General features: G+C 36.5%; 1 protein-coding gene across 3 annotated transcripts; it reads left to right on the forward strand.

The window, feature by feature from the left end:
• The first annotated feature begins 248 nt into the window (after window positions 1-248).
• On the forward strand, window positions 249-21534 carry LOC102589343 (uncharacterized). 3 transcript variants are annotated; one of them, XM_015309984.1, is made up of 9 exons: window positions 252-362; window positions 626-3921; window positions 4023-4109; window positions 6100-6252; window positions 6360-6523; window positions 6608-6755; window positions 9117-9239; window positions 9355-9442; window positions 21074-21534. In XM_015309984.1, exons 2-9 carry the CDS (start codon window positions 1069-1071, stop codon window positions 21283-21285), a joined length of 3828 nt encoding a protein of 1275 aa, XP_015165470.1. In that variant the 5' UTR covers window positions 252-362; window positions 626-1068; the 3' UTR covers window positions 21286-21534. The 3 variants fall into 3 exon arrangements, with proteins under 3 accessions (XP_015165471.1, XP_015165470.1, XP_006350307.1); XM_006350245.2 differs by having other exon boundaries at window positions 991-3921; XM_015309985.1 differs by lacking the exons at window positions 9355-9442; window positions 21074-21534 and having other exon boundaries at window positions 249-362; window positions 9104-9232.
• The last annotated feature ends 1583 nt before the right edge of the window (window positions 21535-23117 follow it).

Raw genomic sequence — 23117 nt, forward strand, 5'->3', positions numbered from 1 at the left:
GATGTCTTAGAAAATGATTTGAAAAATAAAATTTTAATTATCAGGTAAAACATGAAAAAATATTATTGTATGTTTTTTTTGATAGATCTGAAGTGACAAGTAAAAATAAAAATTTATTTTTAAGAACAAGTGGCAAGTAAAAATGAACAGAAAGGAAATAATATTAATTTATTTCATTTTTAATCTTAATTAATGGGACCAGTAAAAGCACTTTTCAGGTTAATCAACAATGGTTAATGAATAATCCCCTTCATTAGCCATATGTGTACATACAAACAAATAAGTAGAGTTCCCTTCATTGATGCCGCTTATTTCTTTACAAAAATGTCTCTCTCCGTCGCCGCAGATTTAGAACTTCCGGCGTACGCCACTCTCTCTCTCACTTCCCTGAATTTTCTCATTGATCTGTTAAATTCATGTATTTGTAGTTGATTATTAAAACTCTGGTTCATTTCTCCGACTTGTATGTGACTTTTTCCATTTATTGGTTATAATAATTTGATTGTTGAATTTCGATCGCATAGTTAAATTATACTTCTTTGATGCTTTCATTTTTCTGATCGGTCTGTTAGTTTAGGTTTTATCTTTAAATTTTTTGATATGCTGCTGGAACTTTAATTTTCAGATCGATTGATTGATGATCGGGAGAAGAATTGATGAAGGGCAAGGCAAATTTGTCAGATTGTTTTACTGTTAATATATATATTTTTTCATTTTTCAAGCGTTTTTTGTGTGCATATACTGTAGAGGGATTGTGTAGTTGGAGAAGTATGTATATTATTTTTTTGTCTATATTAGTGTGAAATATATCATAAATCAGTAGAAAAAAAAAGGAGATAGAAGGATCTCAGTGTAAGTAGGGTAGTAGGAAGGCCAATTTTGCTATTTTGTTTGATAAGGTGGTAGTTGTTGTTGGTGTGAAAAATCTGTAGTTGGTATTTCAGTTTAGTCCAGTGAACAAGTTAATGGAATCTTGTTAGTTTGCCGTAGGGACTGTAGGGGAGTTATTGCATGTTCATGTGCTGGTGACGTCTGAATAGTTTATTGAACTGCCAAGATACGGGTTATATGCAGCTAGATTCATCCAAAGGTTTAGCTCAAACTATGATCACTGGGGTGCCTGACCCTTCTGGTCAATGGATCCAGCAAGAATCATCTCAGCCGGTTATCTTGAGTGATGGCATATCTTTACACAATAATGTAAATAACCGTGTACCTGTTCAGACTGGTGAGGTCTTTTCTATGGAATTTCTTCAGGATCCTTCTTCAAGAATAATTCCTACTCTGTCTGGGTTTACTGAAAAGCATGATAAGAGAGCTTTACCTCAAAGTAAGCAAAGTCAATATCCGGGTTATGAAGATCTCACAAGACTTCTTGGGTTGGCTAGAATGGATTCTGAATGTGCTTCTGACATAACTGAATATGCTTCTGCAAGAGGGTCTAGTACCGAAATTGAAAATGGTATTTATGTAGAGAATGAGCTTACATTTAATCAGAAAGTTGGATCTTGTGGGCATGTCCCTGGGGGAGCTACTACAGATTTATTCTATAATCAAGCTACTTCAGGGTCAAGTGCTCCACTTTTAACTAAATCTGAATCTTCACAGTCATTAAAATCTTCTGGATTAGGAACTTCAGACTGTTCTCAGACAGGAAAAATAAAATTCCTGTGCAGTTTTGGTGGTAGAATACTGCCTCGACCTAGTGATGGAAAACTCAGATATGTTGGTGGAGATACACGTATCATTTCCATAGGGAAGAATATTTCATGGGACGAACTTATGAAGAAAACATTAGCCATCTGTAACCAGCCTCACACTTTCAAATACCAGCTTCCAGGAGAGGATCTTGACGCCCTTATATCCGTCTCTTCTGATGAAGATCTTCAGAATATGATAGAGGAATATTATGGACTCGAGAAGCTTGGGGGTTCCCAAAGGCTCCGAATATTTTTGGTTCCCTTGACTGAATCTGAAAACTCATACCCTGAAGATGCTGCTACTGTTCAACCGAGTGACCCTGATTATCAATATGTTGTTGCTGTTAATGGCATTGTTCAAGTAGATTCTTCTGCTAAGGAGAATTATTATGAGCAGTGTGTGCGAGATGAAGCCAGCAAGGTGATACCTAAAGTGGACTGCAGTAATGGTATTTATGTCCCACCTCCTTCTCAATTGGTTGGTGAATCTCAGAGTCAAGTTAAGTCTCCCAATCAATCTACTTCTCTTTCTCCTGTGTTTATTCAACAGGGAGATTGCAAGAACGACTCAAGGAATGCATACACAAACAAGTTGCCACATGGTAATGACGCATGTCCAGTGTCGGTTAGCAGCACCCAATCATTACCTGAAAACCCGAATGGATGTCCTAATATTGGTTATTATGCCCCGCAAATGAACCTGATAAATTTGCAGAGTCCAAACAAAAGAGATGATATCCCTCAACCAAGCCAATCGAGTGAATTGCTTTCACATCACCATGGTCTCAGCAGAGACTTTGTTGCTCCAACATCAGAACAATGTGATGGAAGCTTTCAACAGTACTCCTTTGAAAGAACAGAACCCAAGGAAAGGACTGTTCACTCTGAAAAGCAGAATGATGAAATGGATGTATTACTGGGATACACTTCCACTGTTACTCTAAATGGAATTCCCCATGCCTTTTCGGATTCAAAACTTCAGGAACATGGAAAAAGATCAGCTTACTGCTCACAAGAGGGAATAAGCTCATTTTCCTCTTTGAACTTTTTACCAGCTCAGTTATCTTCACACGGTGTGTCTGCTGCTCTGCAAGAAAACCTAGGGTCTCTGCATCAGAATACATGCCCAGTCAATTCTCAGCATCATATTAGGGTACTTAATGGGGAATCAACTGTGGCCACTGACTTGATGGATTTTCCAAAGTTGCCTTTTGACTCAAATTCAGTGAGTAAATGTGGGCCCGTGCAAATAAATATTAATGGAACAGACACTAGATGCAACGGAGCTAAAGCAAAGTTGGAAAATTACCATCCTGGTTCGAAAAACCTTATGGAGAAAAATTTAAATTGTGAGATGGTGAATGCTTGTGATACCAATAATGCACTTCTCTATCATGAGGGTAAATTTCCTGATAACAAGTCATCCAAAACAGCTGTGGGTTCAGAGAAAAAACTACCTGATGTTAACTCTGCTATGATGTCTAATAATGGAGGTGATATACCTGGTGAAGAAACACAATTTTTTGACATGAACATCCTTGCATCAACACCTTTAATTAATACAGTAAATGAGCGGTCCCAAAGAAATCAATTTGAGTATGCCTCAGGGGGGATAAAAAAGGCTGAACCTGAGAACAATACATCCTGGGTGAAGAGTTCTGAAGTTGCTGGGAGGATTTCTAATTCTGAAACACAGTCTCATGGTGCAGAAACTCTGAGTGATCTACTCCCTGAGTTGTCTGATGGCCTGATTTCCCACCATTCCCCCATGCCAGCAGTTGCTGCATGTCCTCAAGATACTTTTGCCAAAGAACCCTTGCTAATATTCTCTGAGGAATTGTCACCATCATCAGTTGTTGATGATGGAGGCCAGTTGGTGTCCTTTCATTACTCAGCTTTCAGGCAAAACCCAACCAAGGATGCTGTTTTTAGGAGAGAAGTTTCTCTAATTGATGAAGAATTTACTAGTTACAGTGACCAGAAAGTTGTGACTTCTGGTGTTGGTGAATTTTCTAGTGAAAAGCAAAAGATAGAAGATGCTCCAGTTAGTAGGAGTATCAAGGAAAGTCAGCAGGTTCTGAAAGCAAATGGAAGAGATGTTAGATCACCCAGTGGTGACTTATATGCTGCAAGTCTCTTAGATTTGGATACCATCGGTGGTGAAGTCATATCTCCTAGTGCAGCAGAAGGGGCAGCATTTGCTCCTGACTTGGGGTTGGAGGTGAATTTCTATTTCACTTTGATGGGTTGGTGTATGATTTAGGTTACTAAAAGCTCTCTTATGCTCATATAGTTTTTCGTTGTTTATCTGGCTTGGCGCAGGATGCCAACCCCCCCGACGGAGATAAGGATAATTTAATTTCTGATGCTATGATAGCTGAACTGGAAGCTGATTTGTATGGTTTGCAGGTAAAGGATCATTACCTTTTGTATTCTAAACCTTGTTGGAAGTGCTCATCATAATATTTCATTTTTCCCCTTTTCAACTATAACGTCTTACACTCTAATCTTGGGTATGAGTCTGAAAGACTTAAAAGGTCATTGCCTTCTTACAAGTACAGTACCAGCAGAAATATATCCTAAGGAGAACTCAAATGTACAAGGCTTTGTCCTTCACTATATACCCCCCCCCCCTCCTCCTGCAATACCTTGATCCTCTTATCATAGGGTGTGTTACATGACAAATATCTTTGATTTGTTTTCATCGTTAAAGATTGTGGTTCAGTTCTTGGAAATAATAATGGTCTGCTATTTCTAGTCTTGGAATGTGCCTCAAAGGTTATGTAATGGTTTTATTGCTTATCAACTATGTTTCTCTACTGGTTGACAACAACAACATACCTAGTGTAATCCCACAAATGGGCCTTGGGGAGGGTGGCATGTACGCAAACCTTATCCTTACCTTGTGAAGGTAGAGAGGTTGTTTCCGATAGACCCTCGACTCGAGTAAAGCATTTCAAAATAGGTTTGAAAAGGAAATACAATAGTAATGAAGCCATGTCGAAAAAAATGGAGAAAAAAACAGTAGCAACAACAAATAATATGAAAATCAAAGCAAAAGATATAACATATAATAATAAAAATCGAAGAATAAGATAATAGAAGAGCTATAATAATAATACTGATAAGGAGAACTAGACAACACTCGACTACCTACTAACCTTCTACCCTAATCTACGGCCTCCATATCCTCCTATCTAGGGTCATGCCTTCGGTAAGCTGCAGGTGTGTCATGTCTTGTTTAATCATCTCTCGTCAATACTTCTTCGGCCTCTACTTCTCCCTAGACCCACCATAATCACCCTCTCACATCTACTTAATTGGACATCTGTTCATCTCCACTTCACATGACCAAACCATCCCAACCTCACCTCCTCATTTTGTCCACCACGAAGGCCTCTCCCACATTGTCTCAAATATCTTTTTTCCTAATCGTTCCCTCGTAATATGCCCACACATCCATCTCAGCATCCTCATTTCCTCTACTTTCAAGTTTCATCTTCTGGATGTGAGTTTTTAACCGGACAATCCTCTTGCCCGTACAACATAGCTAGTCTAACAACCACTCTATAATACTTACCTTTAAGTTTTGGTGACACATTCTTTTCAACAAGACACCAAATGCGATCCTCCATTTCATCCACCCGTTTCAATACAATGTGTAACATCATGACTGGACAGTGTTCCGAGTCTCCATCCACTGTCCTCACCCGAGTCTTGGCTGCATCATACATATACCTTAATCGCCTTAATATATGCTACAGGTACTCCTCTAGCTTTCAAACATCTCCATAGAATTCCTCCCCCCCCGCCCCCCCTTCTTGTGGAAAGTTAATTTTGTAACTTATCTTGTTTTACCCTTATTTCTTCGTTTTAAGAGAAGATGCTAACTTATATCTTTTTTCTTAGAGTTTAAAGATGCTTGCTTTCTTTAACAACAACAACAACAACAAAATTTACCTCAATCCCGGACAAGTTTGCTTTTTTTTTTTTTTTGATTAACAACCAACTTTATTAATCAAAAGTAATCGTTACAAAACCAGGTAGATGCAGACCAACTACCTCTAAAATAACAAACTCTGAAATAAAATCCTCCTACAATCTATCGCAGGAAGCAGCCTATACATTCCTAAGGAAAACAATTTAACTGAGCTAATGAATCACGCCATCCAATATTGTTCCTCCCTTGAATGTGTATATGCATTACTATCTCCCGGCATGTTTGTGTTATATGCACCCTTCCATTTTGAAATCTCCTGATGTTCCTATCCCTCCAAATGCAGTAAACTACCATTGCAAAAGTGCAGCAAATGATCTCAGCCATTCCATTTCTCTGCTTTATTTTAAGAGTTCCTTAATTCATTCTTAAGCAGTAGCTACAACTAATGTTACATTGCAGATCATAAAAAATGCTGACCTTGAAGAATTGAGGGAGTTGGGCTCTGGGACGTATGGTACTGTTTATCATGGAAAATGGAGAGGAACAGATGTTGCTATAAAGAGAATTAAGCGGGCATGTTTTTCTGGGAGATCATCACAGGAAGAAAGGCTGGTGTGTTTCCTTTAACATATCTCCCAAGCATATCATTTTTTCCTGGATTATCAGCAGTGTTTATGATCCTTATTGTGAAATTCATAATAAAACTGTCCTTTTTCCAGATCAAGGACTTCTGGAGAGAGGCACAGATCCTTTCAAACCTTCATCATCCTAACGTGCTTGCATTTTATGGAGTGGTACCTGATGGGGCTGGGGGAACTTTGGCAACTGTGACTGAATTCATGACTAATGGATCACTTCGAAACGTTCTTATTAAAAAGGACAGGTGACATTGCTTTTGCTATGTTAATTAGTTCTACATGCTTCTCTCATTCATAACTTAATGGGATTTGCTAAGTTCCTTGTGCAGGTCACTTGATAGTTATAAGAAACTTCTTATTGCCATGGATGCAGCTTTTGGGATGGAGTATTTGCACTCGAAAAACATCGTCCACTTTGATCTGAAATGTGACAATTTGTTAGTCAGTCTGAGGGATCCACAACGGCCCATATGCAAGGTATTTTTTTTCCAATTACGGCAGGGATATATGCATTCTTGAGTGTACAAGAATAAATCTGTTAGGAACCCAGACTCTCCTAACAACAAATCTGTAAACTTTCAAATGCAATACAGAAATAGGAACAACACTTCAACTGTAATTTACTAACACCAACAAATAGAATAAGTCTTACAAATAGCAAATAGAGAATACTTCTAACAACCAAAGTATTTCGAGGAACCTTAACCTCCAAATCTGCCAGAGAAAATCCTACCCAAAAGACTGACTGTCTTTTCTTCTTCCTAGTACTATTAATTACAAAATAACTACCTAAACTGCTCGGTAACTGCTAGGTAACTACTAGAAATACATACACATAATAATTAATAAATAAAACAGATACATTTAGGCCTTATTTTCACCCTTCTTCCTGCGGCTATAGACCCTATTAAATTAACACCTCTTGGGAGCCATTCAAGAGTGTACGACAGTCTACTACACTTTCAGGTTGCACTTGCATTTCAAGCTCTTCAGATAAGAAAAGAGGGAGCTGCTGAATTGGAGTAGAATCCTTTACTGCACGCTCTGATACCAAAATTGTTAGGAACCCAGACTCTCCTAACAACAAATCTGTAAACTTTCAAATGCAATACAGAAATAGGAACAACACTTCAACTGTAATTTACTAACACCAACAAATAGATTAAGTCTTACAAATAGCAAATAGAGAATACTTCTAACAACCAAGGTATTTCGAGGAACCTTAACCTCCAAATCTGCCAGAGAAAATCCTACCCAAAAGACAGACTGTCTTTTCTTCTTCCTAGTACTATTTATTACAAAATAACTACCAAACTGCTTGGTAACTGCTAGGTAACTACTAGAAATACATACACATAATAATTAATAAATAAAACAGATACATTTAGGCCTTATTTTCACCCTTCTTCCTGCAGCTATAGACCCTATTAATAGCAGATCTAACAAAATCCAGAATGAATCATGAGAGAGCATATCTCGACTTCAGGGGCTCAATAACATGGTGACCCAAAGAAAAACTTCAACGAGAGGCCTTAAACTTCTTGTTAAAACAAACAAAAACACTTCATATATAATTTTATTTGAAGTCTATTTTTCTAGATTTTGATGTGCAAAGTTATTAAAATAATTATGATCGATCTCTAGTAATTCCTTTCAATTTCTAATATATCTAATCCATTATTTAGGGTTTTTGGTAAATTTTTTACCTAGGGCTCCTTTTTGAGATTGTGTCAAAGTTTCAATCCTTCTCTTTTATTTTTTGAGTTTGGAATAACTGAATTCCTGTATCCTAATTGACATATTTAAATTCTAATAAATATCTAAAAAAGACATTATAAACCTAAGAAGCAAAGATATCAAAATTAACAAATTTCAGAAGTAAAATAATAGAAAGAACAATGGAACCAGATTCAACAAGTTGATAACTTGATATCACTTTTCACTGCTTCAATATGCTTGACGCAATGCTTGAAAATTTGAGAAAGAAACAAAAAAAGAGTTGGCAATCTGCTTTGGGCTCTCTTATTTTTACATATTTGTTTCTGAGAGTTGGAGAATGGCCAAGGGAATATATTAAAAGATTAATGCATGCTATTTGAAGAGAACGGTAAGAAGCAATAAAACTATGTGGGCCAATTGATGATGTTGAATGTATCAACAAATGAGGCAAGAAAATATTACCTACACGTATAGTCTATGGAGGGATTCCTTAAAAGACTATTTTGTTTCCTAATTTATTGTCTATGGTTTCATCTTTCCATTTTTATTATGAAAACATGCATTATCTACTTTAAACACAATAATTCTTTTTTTAAAAAAAATTATACACTTATTAGGGAAATTTTGGGCCCCAAAATTATGGGGCCAAAAGAAGCTGCCTTAGCAGCTACACCCTTCGCCTAGCCCTATCTGACTTATAAGCACAAGTTCCTATGATTCAGCTGTTATTGATATTGGAATTGTATTGGACTGACTTCTGGTCAGATAGCCTTTCTGTTTCCAGAAGCACATTACTTGCATCTACAAAGCCAAAAGCTTTTAGCCAAGTTTGAATAAATGATGAATAATATTGGAGCAGAGTGTACTTTCACACCAAATAAGATTTCTTCATCACAGTTAAGACCAATGAAGACTCTTTATGATGAAACAAAGATTACCACACCACTGTATAGGAGACCTACTATAAGGAAACAACACATTCTTGTATGCTTATTTTGTAGGGTGAATCCAGCTAGATCTACTGATACATTTTCATAGGATAATTTAATCCCATTTGTATTTTAGTAAAAAACTTACCTTGCCATAGTAATTGAGTTATTTGTAAGATATGTAATGCAGGTTGGAGATTTTGGACTGTCTAGGATTAAACGCAATACTCTCGTATCTGGAGGTGTAAGAGGTACTCTTCCCTGGATGGCACCTGAACTGTTAAATGGTAGCAGTAACCGAGTATCTGAGAAGGTTAGGCTGATTACTGTAATTTACTATAATCAGATATGTCATAAAGCAATAACATCTGATATTAGTTGGTAAGTATGTCATTAAGCAATAAACTGGATGGTTTGGTTTCTGACAGGTTGATGTTTTTTCATTTGGCATAACAATGTGGGAGATTTTGACTGGGGAAGAACCCTATGCAAACATGCATTGTGGGGCAATCATTGGTAAGGCTCTGATTACCTGTTAGACCAAGTGAATAGTTTCTGCTTCATAACAGTAATGGGAGGTAGAGGGAATAGTATGTTGCTTAGGGAATGGATTCCACTCGATTATAAGGGTTTGCAAAGGAACTTTTGAAAATGCTCCCAAGCACTTTTTCCAATGTATTCACCTGAAGACTTCTCTGGGTCTTTAGGATCCCGTTTTCCGGTGGTAATCGACCATCGGAATCCTGCACTACTTTCTCTTTCTTCACATCTCTTTCCTCTTTCTCCTTTTCTCCATGGAGAATCATATTATTTTAGGCAAGGGGGTAAATATTACTCCCTCCGTCCCATTTTATGTGGCACCATTTGACTTGACACGGTGTTTTATGAAAAAAAAAAAAAGACTTTTGAAACTTGTGGTCTAAAACAACCCTTAGACATTTGTGTGGTTGTAAATCATTTCATTAAGGGTAAAAGAGGAATTTTAAAGTTAAATTGTTCCTAATTAAGTAAGGTGACACCCTTTTTAAGGCGGATTAAAAAACAAAGGGTGCCATCTAAGTTACTCGGACTCTCCAAAAATGTTGCCGCACCCGTGTCGGATCCTTCAAATATACACTATTTTTGGTGGATCCGACACACCCGTCGACATTTTTGAAGAGTCCGAGCAACATAGGGTGCCACATAAAATGGGACGGAGGGAGTATGATTTAACAGTCAAAGTCTCCCTCTGAGTCATATGGGACACTTTTCTGGCTCTGCAGAAGGCTTAAGGGAGGCTACAAAGCTAATGAAGAAAAAACTTTAAATCATGGAAGAGCAGAGATTTCTCGACTTATATTTATTGTGCATTAAAGTACAATAAATATGGGAGATACATATCAGTAATCAGTTATCACAGTTAATGGCCAAGCCAGAGCAGTGATTACTATACCAGAGAACAAGTTTAATGAAGGATGGGAAACACTTGTTGCCAAAATAGAACATTTTCATTCTCGGAGAACCAGGGGTACAAGGGGAAGCTGGTTCCACTGGACAAGACAAGTTTCAGTACATCAAGGAGGAAGGGAGCTTCAAGGATTCTAGAACCAAAAAGCACATGAATACATCTGTGCCTTCAGGGGAAAATGACCTCTTTGATATGTTTGGTGGGCAGTTTCCCTGAAACTGATGATATCCCTACATACAACGATGTAAGAAGATGGGCTCAGCAGATGTGGAAAGGAGTCCAGAATCTTCAGGTCTATGATATGAATGGGATCCAGTTTCTGTTTGAGTTCCAAATTAAGAAAGTTGCAGAACGTATTTTTATGGGAGATCGGATTAGACAAGGGAAGTGGCTGATGTTTGAATGGTGGTCTCCAAAATCTGGAGTTGCCCCAGAACACAAAGAATTCAATTGGTTCTGGATTTGAGTTCTTGGATTACCTCTCCATCTCTGGTCTTCTAAGGTGATGAAGGATATCGGCAACAAATGCGGCAGCTGGCTAGAGAATGAGTTGGAAACAAAGTTAAAAAACCACCTTAGAGGGCTCACATTCGAGTCAAATGGCCAAGGGAACAGATTCCATCGTCTGTGGAGGTTGCAGATAGAGAATGGATTTTTTCACTACTGGTCTGGTGTGAATCACTACAAGATATAGAAGTAGGGGGATGAGTGATTACGGCAGTCGAGGAAACAACTATGAGCCCGAGATAGACCCTGACAACTTATGAAGAAAAGGAAAGGAGATAGAGACATGGTATGCGATGGACCAAAGATACAAAGAATGCTTTGCTGAGAATAACACTAGTTTTGTATTGTCTGGGGTGTGAAGTACTCGAGGGATGAGGTGGCAAGTGGAAGTGGGCACTTTTTCTTTTTAAAGAAAAGTTTTCCCTAATAATTATAGGAGACTACATAGAAGGCAAACATGTGCTATGTATTTACGATACACATCTATAGTTTAAAAGTATTATATTACATAGCTATACTTAGGGTTTTATAGTAAATCTCTCCTCTCTCTCAAACTCTCGCTCGCCTCTCTCCTCTCTCCTCCCTTGCTCGCCTCACTCCTCCCTCGATCGCCTCTCTCCCTTTATCTTCCCCTCCTCTGTTTCTCGCCTGATACAAATGGGGGATACTACTGATACAAATCACTTGAGAGATTTGTATTAGGCGATAGATGGTGTAGACCTCTCTTCTTCTTGTTCTCCTCTTTGATTTCATACTCAGACTCTCAGTATACTTGAACAAGGGAGAGATACAATATTGTATTAGTCGAATTCTGAAAGAATACAACACATGATACAAATGTATAACAAGGACAGTTGAATACATTGATACAAATCTATAGCTAGTTGTAGATACACTCAAATACATTGATACAAAGTGAATACACAAGGAATAGATACAGGTGATACAATTGATATAATTGTATTCGTTGATACACCTGATATAAAGTGAATACACAAGGAACATATACATTTGATACAATTATATTCGTTGATACAACCTGATACTACTTGATACAATTTTATTCGTTGATACAAATCAATTGTATTTGTGATACAGCCTGATACAACGAATACAACATGTATTCATCCTCTCTCTCCCAAATCCCTCTCACCTCTCCTCCCTCAACCATTCTCTCTTGCCTCTCTCCTACCTCCTCCTGACATGTAGTTATGAATCGTAATTAAGTAAACTATAGCTATTTATCTCTAATTAAGCCCAAACTATAGTCATTTTTGAAGGTTCCTCATAATTATAACAGCCCGGGCCCTTTTCTGATTTTTTTGAAATGGGCCCTTACAAGTTGGGCCTTTTTTTTCTTCTAAAGATACAACAACTAAGAAAAAGGTCCAGTCGCTGAATTTTTTCACAAAAGGAGTCAATCTATTTGACAAAGTCGATCACCCTCCCCCAAGTTCTCCACAGATCAAGAGCGAATTAGAAGAACTCATGCGACTGGAGCAACCAAAGGAAAATGATGATTCCAACAGACAACAATCACCCATCCGTGAAGATGGTCAGAACTGTCACATGCAAGCAAATAGTTACAGCAATGAAGGGAGGAGGTACAAAGTTTTTGCTCTAAAGTGGGGTGGAGTTTAAGGGGATTCCGAAGGAAATCAGTTGGTAATATATGGAAACCCACTTCCTCTACAAATTAATGAAGCATGTGGATATGATGAATTAGAGGACATGACAACTCTATCGGTCCATTCCAATGTTTTCAAATTGAGCAAACATTTTGGGGCATGCTTCACAGGCCGTGAAAGGTTGGCATTGGATATGTTCATGAAGATAGATCAGAGGAGGTACAAAGTTTTTGCTCTAAAGTGGGGTGGAGTTTAAGGGGATTCCGAAGGAAATCAGTTGGTAATATATGGAAACCCACTTCCTCTACAAATTAATGAAGCATGTGGATATGATGAATTAGAGGACATGACAACTCTATCGGTCCATTCCAATGTTTTCAAATTGAGCAAACATTTTGGGGCATGCTTCACAGGCCGTGAAAGGTTGGCATTGGATATGTTCATGAAGATAGATCAGAAGAGGTTCTTGTTGAATCAAATTTATAAGAGGGGAAAACCAAATGGTGATGGAGGAGAGAATTCCAATGAGGCTAGAAACATGATCCTCCAGATGAACATAGAAGAAGGGGATGCAAGGATCAGGGGGAGCAACAACCTTTTATGTCATCAATGAAAGTTAAAATACTATCATGGAGTGTGAGAGGGCTAAAAAGGGAGAACAAGAGAAGTCTTGTAAGAAATCTAATACAACAGTGGGGGTTGATATTCATGTTCTTGTGGAAACAAAATTCAAGGAGTTAGAGACAGATGCATTCAGACAACTTTGGAATAGCAGATGGTCAGGAGAGGTGCACCTGGAGGCTATAGGAAGGAGTTGGGGTATAGTAGTGTTATGTGATAGAAGATATTGAAAGGGAGAACTGGTGGAAAGTGGAGACCAGATGATCACTTGCAAATTTACAGGTAGCACTCAAAACGTAACTTGGTGTCTGAGTGTTGTATATGCTAATTGCGAGAGGAAGGAATTATGGCGGGAACTAGCTGCTGTTAGGAGCCTGTGTGAGGACCCCTGGGTTGTGTGTGGTGACTTTAATGTCATTAGGTACCCCATAGAGAGGACAAAATGCTAAATAATTTCAGGAGCCATGGCTGATTTTTCAGAATGGATTGAGGACATGGAGCTTCTCAATCCTCCTCTATTTGGAGGGCCCATATACATGGTGGAGGGGACACAATTATAGAACTGCCTCTAAGATTGACAGCTTTTTATATTCTTTCCAATGTGAGGAGCAATTCCTCCAAATTAGAAAGAACTTACTCTCCATGGTGGGTTCAGACCACAACGCAATTATGTTAATGTGTAGGAATTGGGACTTCCAAAAATCTCTTCAAGTTTGAACAGTGGTGGATGGGAGTAGCAGGGTTTCAGAGGGAAAATTCAAAGCTGGTGGACTTCTTTTCAGGACATTGGGACTTCTGCTTACATATTAGCCACCAAACTGAAAATGCTGAAAGAAGAACTGAAGGTATAGAAATCTCACATTCAAGATTTCTACCTCAAGCTGTACAAAGTGCCTGAAGCTTGGAGGCCTGATTTCACTATGCAGGAGGCTCCAACCATCAGCAATGAGGATCAACAGTGGCTACAAAGGGAATTTGAGGAAGAGGAAGTCCTTAATGCAGTCAAATTATGTGCAAGTGATAAGGCTCCTGGGCTAGTAGGCCTGATGGCTTTTCTTACTAGCTTTTACCAATCTTGTTGGGAGTTTCTGAAAGATGACATTGTTAGCACAATGCATCACTTCCATTCTCATCAAGTATTTGAGAAAAGCTTTAATGCTACTTATGTTGCACTCATACCTAAGAATGGAGCAGTGGAACTCAGAGATTACAGACCAATTAGGCTAATTAGTGGGGTATATAAAACTATAGCCAAAACTTTAACAGAGAGAGTGAAGAGGGTTGTTGATTCTCTAGTTAACAATCATCAAATCATGGATGCACTCTCATTGTCAGTGTGTGTGTGGACACCAGGTTGACAGGGGATGATCCAGGTATCATGTGCAAACTAGACATATAGAAGGCATATGATCATGTCAACTGGGATTATCTACTGGCCATTTTCAGACAGATGGGGTTTGGTGAAACGTGACTGAAATGGGTTTGTTTTTGTATTAAAACTATTAGGTTCTCCATATTTGTTCATGGAGAACCTGTGTTTTTTTCCCATCAGAAAGAGGTCTTAGACAAGGGGACACCCTCTCCCTTTCCCTTTTCATCCTAGCCATGGAATTCTTTAACAGCATGATGAGAAAGGCCATCAGCAGCAACTGGATTAAGGAATTCAAAATCAGCAACGGAATAGGAGAAGACACTGTAGTCTGTCACCTGCTCTATGCAGATGACGCACTGATCTTTTGTGAAGCAAAGGCAGAGAAAAATAGGTATATTATCTGGAGAAAGAGTAGTCTTTTCCCTGTCACAGAAGTGGAGCAGATTCAGACTTTGGCCTATATCCTATGATACAGGGTAGAAAGCCTACCAACTAAATACCTGAGTATGCCACTAGGAAATGGGCACAAGGATTTGGAGATATGGGATGTAATTGTGGAGAAAATGGAGAAGAATTTAGCAAATTTAAAGGTATAGTATCTATCACTTGGTGTCAGGGTCATCCTATGCGAGACTCCTTACCTATCTATGTTATGTTTCTCTTTCCTATTCCAACCAAAGTGGTTAACAAATTGGATAAATATCGGAGAGATTTATGTGGTTAGTAAACAAGGAGGGTAAGGGCTTTTACCTAGTGGACTGAGAAACTGTTCAGCTAAGCAAGTGCTCTGGAGGACTGGGAATCAGGGATCTAAGGAGAAAAAACAACTCACTACTTAGGAAATGGTTGTGGAGATTTAATGGGGAACAACAGGCTTTGTGGAAAGATGTGGTCATAACGTGGTGCACAAATATAGTTACTACTTACTAGTACGTATAACATCAGTGTGGAGAATCATAAGGAATCTATGGCCCAAATTAGCAGAAAACATATTGTACAAAGTGGGAGATGGGAGCAAAATCTTGTTCTAGAAAGACCTCTAGATTGGTCAAGCAACTCTGATGCAGACCTTCCCAGATTTATTCAACATTTCATCTACAAATGTTACAGTAGCTGATAGCTGGTCTCAACAGGGATGGGACATCACTCTTAGAGACACCTTAATAATTGGAAAGTAGACAGATTTGTGGACCTGATGGCTGTTCTTGAAGGGTTCAGTGGCACTAATACAGAGTCTGATACAATCAAATGGAAACACAACAATGATGGGATCTTATCAGTAAGCAGAAGCTATAAAAAGGAAGCAGAGACACAGCCTCAGATCAAACCAGGCCTTTGAAGCCGGTATGGAAAAGTAAGGCACCAAAAAAGGTTAAGTGCTTTACTTGGTTGGTTGTTTGAAAAGCTTGCCTCACTAATGGGAGACTACAAAGGTGGAAGTTCCATATTGCATCTAGGTGTTCCCTGTGCCGTGAGAAGGGAGAGACAAACAACTATCTCTACCTTCACTGTAACTTCACCAACCAGCTATGGTCTCTATTCTTTAGTCTAACAGAGACCAAATGGACTATGCCTGAGCATACAACAGACATTCTAAGTTGCTGGATTAGGAGAGGGGGCAACAAATCTCAGAAGAAATGGTAGAGACTAATCTCAGAATGTATTTGATGGACAAACGGAGGTAAGAAGAATGGAAGATGTTTTGATAACAAAGCCAACAACATTCTGGAAGTTAAAGGAAGATGCATTGTAACATTTCACTTTTGGTGTAAAGAAAATTATATAGAAGAAGCTAAACAGTTCGTAGATCTTTTAGGTTCATTGTAATTACTTTAGGATGGTTCCTAACAACTTTTTAGAGGTGTCCAGCATGCCCTTAATGCTGAGGAATACAACTTTACCAATTAAAAAAAAAACAATAATGGGAGTTATACTTGCATGATCAAGTCTGTGCTTACATCCATTTGAGGTTCATAAACAATTCAAAGGATATGATATCATTTAAGAAATCAAACCATATGGCATTAACATTTTCTGTGCTATAAATCAATGAGTTGACAACATGTCAGCTTAATTATATTTTAAATCATGTTTTTTCTGAAAAATATCATATGATTTATACATATTTCCCCTTCAGCCTTGTTTCTAATACATTTGCTCTAGTCTTGTTAATTGTTGATAATCAAACTGTTATAATACCAAAAGTGACACATTACAAAACTAAACAGGGCTGACCACCTGTTTCTCAAATTTAAAGAAAAAATAATAGAAGAGGAAAACAGAAGTCGACCATCTGTACGTAACGCCTCACTACAAATCACTCTCATCAGTCTCAGCTATTACCAATACTTCTATCTATTTATTATCGTGAAACAATTTCTAGTGCAACCAAGTCCATCAGGGGAAGGAGGTGAGACTATCTTGGGTAGCCTGCCAGATTTTGATGTTGGTACCTCTGATATGGATGTAGATGGCCATCTCTTTGCATATTCTGTCTGCTTGGTATCTACCAGCCTAGAATCTAATCTGATTGTGTTCCCTCCAAATAGGGCAAACTAACATTGCATGTAAGCTGCTTATTATAGCACCTCTACCAGACTTCTTCTTTGCACAAGAACTTATCCACCGAGTCTCCACCTGCCAATTGCCAATGGTTCTTTGTATATTCAGCCAACTCAGGATCCTCTGCCATAAGGCCCTTGTGATAGGGCATGTGAAAAGTAAGTGATCCATTGTTTCATCAGCATTACCACAGAATGCATACAGCGGGGGTACCTGCATCCCAAATTTTAGCAGTCTCTCAACTGTGGGCAAACTTTTTCTATGTTGCTCGGACTCTTCACTTTTGGTGCCGCACCCGTGTCGACACAACATGGGTGTGGGTGTGGGAGTGGGATCCGTGTCCGATTTGTTCAACCAATGTTGGGTACTTTGACCAAAATCGATGGGGAAAGTCTGGACAGTTTTAATGATTTCTATAATCAATACAAAAGCTAAGATGAAATTGAAGAAAATGGAATACCTTTTATATAGAAATTTCTATGTCACTCCTTTTCCTTTAGGGCCTGTTTGGAAGGACACCCTGGTAATTGGATTTGGTGTAATTGGTGTAATTACACTGTCTTGCCTTGTTTGGAAGGACAGGTAATTACTTGGTCAGCAGGTAATTGGTGTAATTGGCAGGGGGTAATTACACTCTACAATTCACAGGCAGAGGCTGTGAATTGCTGGTCACCTGATTACTTTTTTATTTCTATTTTTATTTTTTTGTTTTAATTTTTTTTACTTCTATTATTTCAAGTTCTTTTTTTATTTTTATTATTCTAAAAATTTGTAAAAGTTTATTTTTTCTTTTATATTATTATAATTCATTTTCTTCTTGTTCTCAACCTTTACGTGATTCTATGTAATTTTCTCGTATTATCTATTTCTTTATGCCATGCTTATTTTCTCATTAGCATATTTTATTATATTCTAATTTTTAAATTAAAATAGAATTTATTGTTAAGTAAGGTTATAGACTTACGTTTTCTTTATTAAGAAAAAATAAAAATAAATCATATTTATTGCTATGTTGAAATTTGTTATAAGAGTATTATGTTAATTTTTTTGTTTTGAATTTATAACCTATGTTATATTTTCAGTTTCATTTGTTTTAGTAATATTGAATCTACATTGCATGTCATTTTTTAATTAGAGTTGATAAATTATATTTTTGTCAAACATTTAATAATTTATGACATTTTATTTATATATTATTCTTTTTATCAAACATGCATTTCACGATGTTCGTAGAAACTTCATACTTTTAGTTGTTACGATCAATTCAATTGAAATATATTAATTTGAAAAAATATAAATCAATTATTTTTCATAATATTAGTTACAGAAAATATGTTTATTAATTAATATATTTTCAAAAAGAATATATATCTTAAATATTTAATTAATGTCATTTATAAAGTTTCTTATTTGTCTAGTATAAATTTTAAATAATTAATTTTTATTTTTAAAATTTATTATAATTTTATGATTGCAATTGTGCATCCAAACAGAACATGTGTAATTACATTGTGGCATCCAAACAGGACATGTGTAATTACACTGTGGCAACCAAACATGTCAGTGTAATTATTAGATAGTGTAATTACTAGGCTGGTAATTACTAGGGTAGTAATTACACCAATTCCAATTACCAAATGGCTTTCCAAATAGACCCTTAATCTCCTTCCAAGATTCTCGTCAAGTTCTCCACAAAATATCTCGTAATTTAGGTTTTATAACTCTAACTTTCGATATTTTAATTATTTTTAGGCGAATCCCCGCACCCGTATCCATACATGGATCCATATACTCGAATCTTAAAAATTAGATCATGAAGGATCCGATCTCTAGATCCGCACCCGTATCGGACACCTGCACCCGAGTCCGAACAACTTAGGCTCGGACTCTTCAAAAATGTCAAGGGGTGCGTGTCAGATTCGCCAAAAGTAGTGTATTTTTGGAGAATCCGACACGAGTGAAGAGTCCCCACAACTTAGATCTTTTTTGCACTGCTAGCCAGAGGATAAACTTGTGCCTTGGGTGAATGTTTTTTTGCATGGACAGAATTTTCCATGGAACCATGGGGTGAATAGGGAGCAAGCATGTATATGTCCTCCTGCTCGAGAACGTCTGCTTTACCACGACAAAACGACTATTTTGGTCCTTAACCTAAAACTAACCATAGAAGTAAAAATTTCTGTTAAGTTATTTTGGTCTTCTTTCTTTCACCACCATTAGACGCCATGCTCCATTTTCAGTTCACCCACTTGTCATATTCTTGTAAAAATATATATATATATATATATACACACTACACTCATTTGTTAGTTCCCCTCTGAAATAATAATTCTCAGCAACTCCCATTTTTAGACAAAAAAAAACGATCCATTAAAATAAATATGAACTAAGTAAATTAGATAAAACACTCCATTTCTCTTTTATGAGATCTCCATAAGTAAACTCTTTTCAAGTTTAAAACAAGTATTCTCTCTTGTTGAAGGAATCTATGAGAAGAATATAACTTTTTTCTTATTTTGTCATTTTTAAGATGTATTAATTTTTTATTCCGTTGTTGACATTAAAGGGAGAAAACGTAATGGATAAAGGTGGAAAATAGAATCTTAAAATATTCTTTGAAATTTGAAGAGATTTTTGTGTGTCAGTTTTTTTCCTGGTAAAATTTGGTTTAGAAAAGAAGAAGAAAGGAGGTAATGGAGAGAAGAATAAAATCAATTGAAAGTTGCAGCAGAAGAGAGAAGATTGAGGGAGAAGGGGTTTGCCATGTGGCAATTTTGTGGGACGCACAGTTAAGTTTATCAAAAAATATCACTCGTAGAGTTAGTTTTAGGGTTAAAGACCAAAATGATCATATTTTTATATACATTAAGGACTATTTTAGTAAGGTAATATATATAAAGGACCAAGAATGTTCAAGCCCCATACATCAAGGACCATTTTGGTCATTTTCTCGCTTTACCACCATAGCCATGAGCCTAGATTTCAAGTCCCCCTGTAGTCCAGCTGCCTGCATCATTAATTTCCTTGCCTCCAAAATTTTCCTCACAACCCATCTAGCATTTCCAGGAGTAGTGCATTTGTCCAGGACTTCATTTGTCACATAGTAGATATGGATCCACTTGATCCAGAGATTGTTATTCTCCTCAGCTATAGCCCATAAATGCTTTAAGATTGCTGCTCTGTTCCAAGTGACAAGATTCAAGATTCACATGCCACTAGAGCCCTTTTAGTAACGTAGGCACCCCCTCTCCATAGGAAAGATATGCAGATACAGCTTTTATGAGCTGCAAGCTGCCAGCATATGAAAGTAACTTTGCAGACCAGCATCTCACTCTTGTTAATTGTTGCTACTGCTAATGTGCTTGAGAATTCTCCATTCTCTTAATACATGTGAAACTTGGAACATGAGGCAAAAGCCAAAAATGTCTGGCCATGACCAAGCTTAGTCTTTCGAAATTTTAACAAATTGACTTTCTGACCTTGTTATTGGAAGTGTCAGTGCTAATAAATGATCCCTATATTGGTCGTCCAAAAAATATACCCATGCATCGAAACTGAGCTATTTTTAATCAGTATCCCGATATGCTCTGCAAGTTCAAGGGTCTAGCCTCAAAGCATAATTCCAGATAAAAGCATTACTCTTGCTCTCTGCGAGTTCAAGAAGTATAACCACTTGACTGTGCAACATTTGTAGGTGGTCATGTCATTTCTGAGATTGTCATGTATTCATAGTCTGAGGTAGATAAGACTGCTAGTACATGTATTTCGTTTGGTTTGATCATATCAATGCTCAACAATGCTGAATGTGTAGGCCAATTCACACCTAATTGGGCCAGAAAGATATAAAGAACGGCCAGCTTACTTGCTATTTCTGATAAGTTTTCTTTATTGATGAAGAGCAACTTAAAACTAATGGTCCTTTGAGGCAATGAAAAGAAAAGAATTGTGTCTCAATGATTTCCCAACCCTTTCCAATTTGACCTTGTTTGATTTGTTGATAATTGTTGTAGGGGGGATTTTGAAGAATACTCTTCGGCCTCCAATGCCAGTAAGGTGTGATCCCGAGTGGAGGAAGCTGATGGAACAATGCTGGTCTGCTGATCCTGAAGCTCGGCCATCATTCACGGAGATTAGAAACAGGTTGAAGTCTATGACTGATGTACTCGAGGCAAAAGGTAATTGCAGTTCAGCAGGACGTGCCAATGCAAACATCCCTGTGTAAGTCATCAGGAGATGCTTTTAGCATTTGGAAATAGTTGTTTTCTTTATTTGCTAATAGAGAGAGCACTCTGGTTCTCTCTGTCATACTATGTGATTATAAGTTTTGTATCATTTTATTAATTCTTTATAATGGAACCCTTAGAAATTAGAATTAGGTGTAAACTGTGATGAGGTTACTGAGTTTGAATTTTCTTGGAAAACAGGTGTATATAGACGTATACACAAGGAAAATATTGTTTCTTTTTGTTCATGTCCCAGACTGGGAATCTATATATATGTCAATATTCAAAGAAAAAATGATAAATAATAAAAGGACATGTACGCTAAACATTGACAATTTATTTCATTTATATTTTCTTCATAAAAAAATCATCACAAAATGGACAATTGAAAATATATCTCAAACTTAATTACATAAAATTTTAAATATAAAATAAGTACTAGCAAATTTCTTCTATAAGTTAACTTAATTCTTTGGTTAAAATAAAAGTAAAATTTAAACTACGGTGATAATATATATTTTTAAAATAAAAATCTTACACTCTCATTGTTAATGCGTATAACTTCAAATTAAAGAATAAATTATACTAATATGACGTGATTAACATATAATTTCATCTTAGTTCCTGTGATTCTTCACATTCAAATTGACAGATAGATAGGAGTCATCACAATGATGTAGTTACAAATTTCGATAAGTATATTTAAATTTTGAAGTTGTAAATAATTAGAAAAAAATGATGAGAGAACACACGATTTTTTTAAAATTAACTAGGTAATAATTAGTAAGTCTAAAATAACCTGTAATGGAAAGAGAAATGATTTCAATCAACTAAGATAAATAAGTAAAAAAAAAATCATCTACTTAATGGTGTTTCCTAATTTAAGTGCTATGGATAAAACTTAGAGAGGCAGCCGAATTTTTATTTTTTTTAAAAAATATTTGAATTGTTAATTATTGTCACTTATAGAATCGTTTTAATTTTAAATAATATATTATTCCCTATATCTCAATTTATGTGACACAAATAAAATTTGAAGAGTCTATCAAAGTTTTTATATGATTTTCAAATATTCTAAGTTGTGATTTATAATATTTTACATAATTTTTTTTAAAAAAAATTATATTTATTATTCTATCATTTTAAGGTCTTTTTAGAATTACTAATGAAATAATGCACAATAATTCCTCTCATTTTTAAAGATCGTGATCAATTAAATACCATCACATAAATATGAATAAGTAGAATAATATTTATGGTGTTCATTTACAAGTTGATTACCACAAGATACTATTTTACTCGCTTCGTTTATTTTTATTTGTCTACCATATTAATAATTATTTTTTCAATTTAAATATCAAAAGATAATTTATTATTTATTTTTAATCTATTCTTATTATTAACTATAATTATTTTTAATTAATTTTTCAAAAGACTTAATTTATTATAGTTAAGAAAGTAAGTTGTATGATAATGTAACTCATCTTTGTAAAACGATTGCAAAGGCAGCGCGTGCGGAAACATATTCAAAGTAGGGTCCATATCTTTTACCTATTTTGTGAAGAGAAATAAAAAGACTCCAGTATGTGCGTGAAATCAAAATACAAATGGGGTCCACCATTCTTCACAAACTTTAAGTTAATTGAAGATACAAAAAGAAATAATAAGAGATAACTTGGTTTTTTGTCCAAAGAAGAACAAGTACAAGCCTTCAAACACTTGAGTATCATTGCTAGAAATAACATAATTTGAAAATTCTGAAATTGCACCCTGTCTGGCAAGAAGCAGGCATGTCGCCCATTAGCTACCTGCTTCTAGCCACTTACATATA

The sequence above is a fragment of the Solanum tuberosum genome, unplaced genomic scaffold (assembly GCF_000226075.1).
Source record: "Solanum tuberosum cultivar DM 1-3 516 R44 unplaced genomic scaffold, SolTub_3.0 scf00115, whole genome shotgun sequence".
NCBI classification, from domain to species: domain Eukaryota; kingdom Viridiplantae; phylum Streptophyta; class Magnoliopsida; order Solanales; family Solanaceae; genus Solanum; species Solanum tuberosum.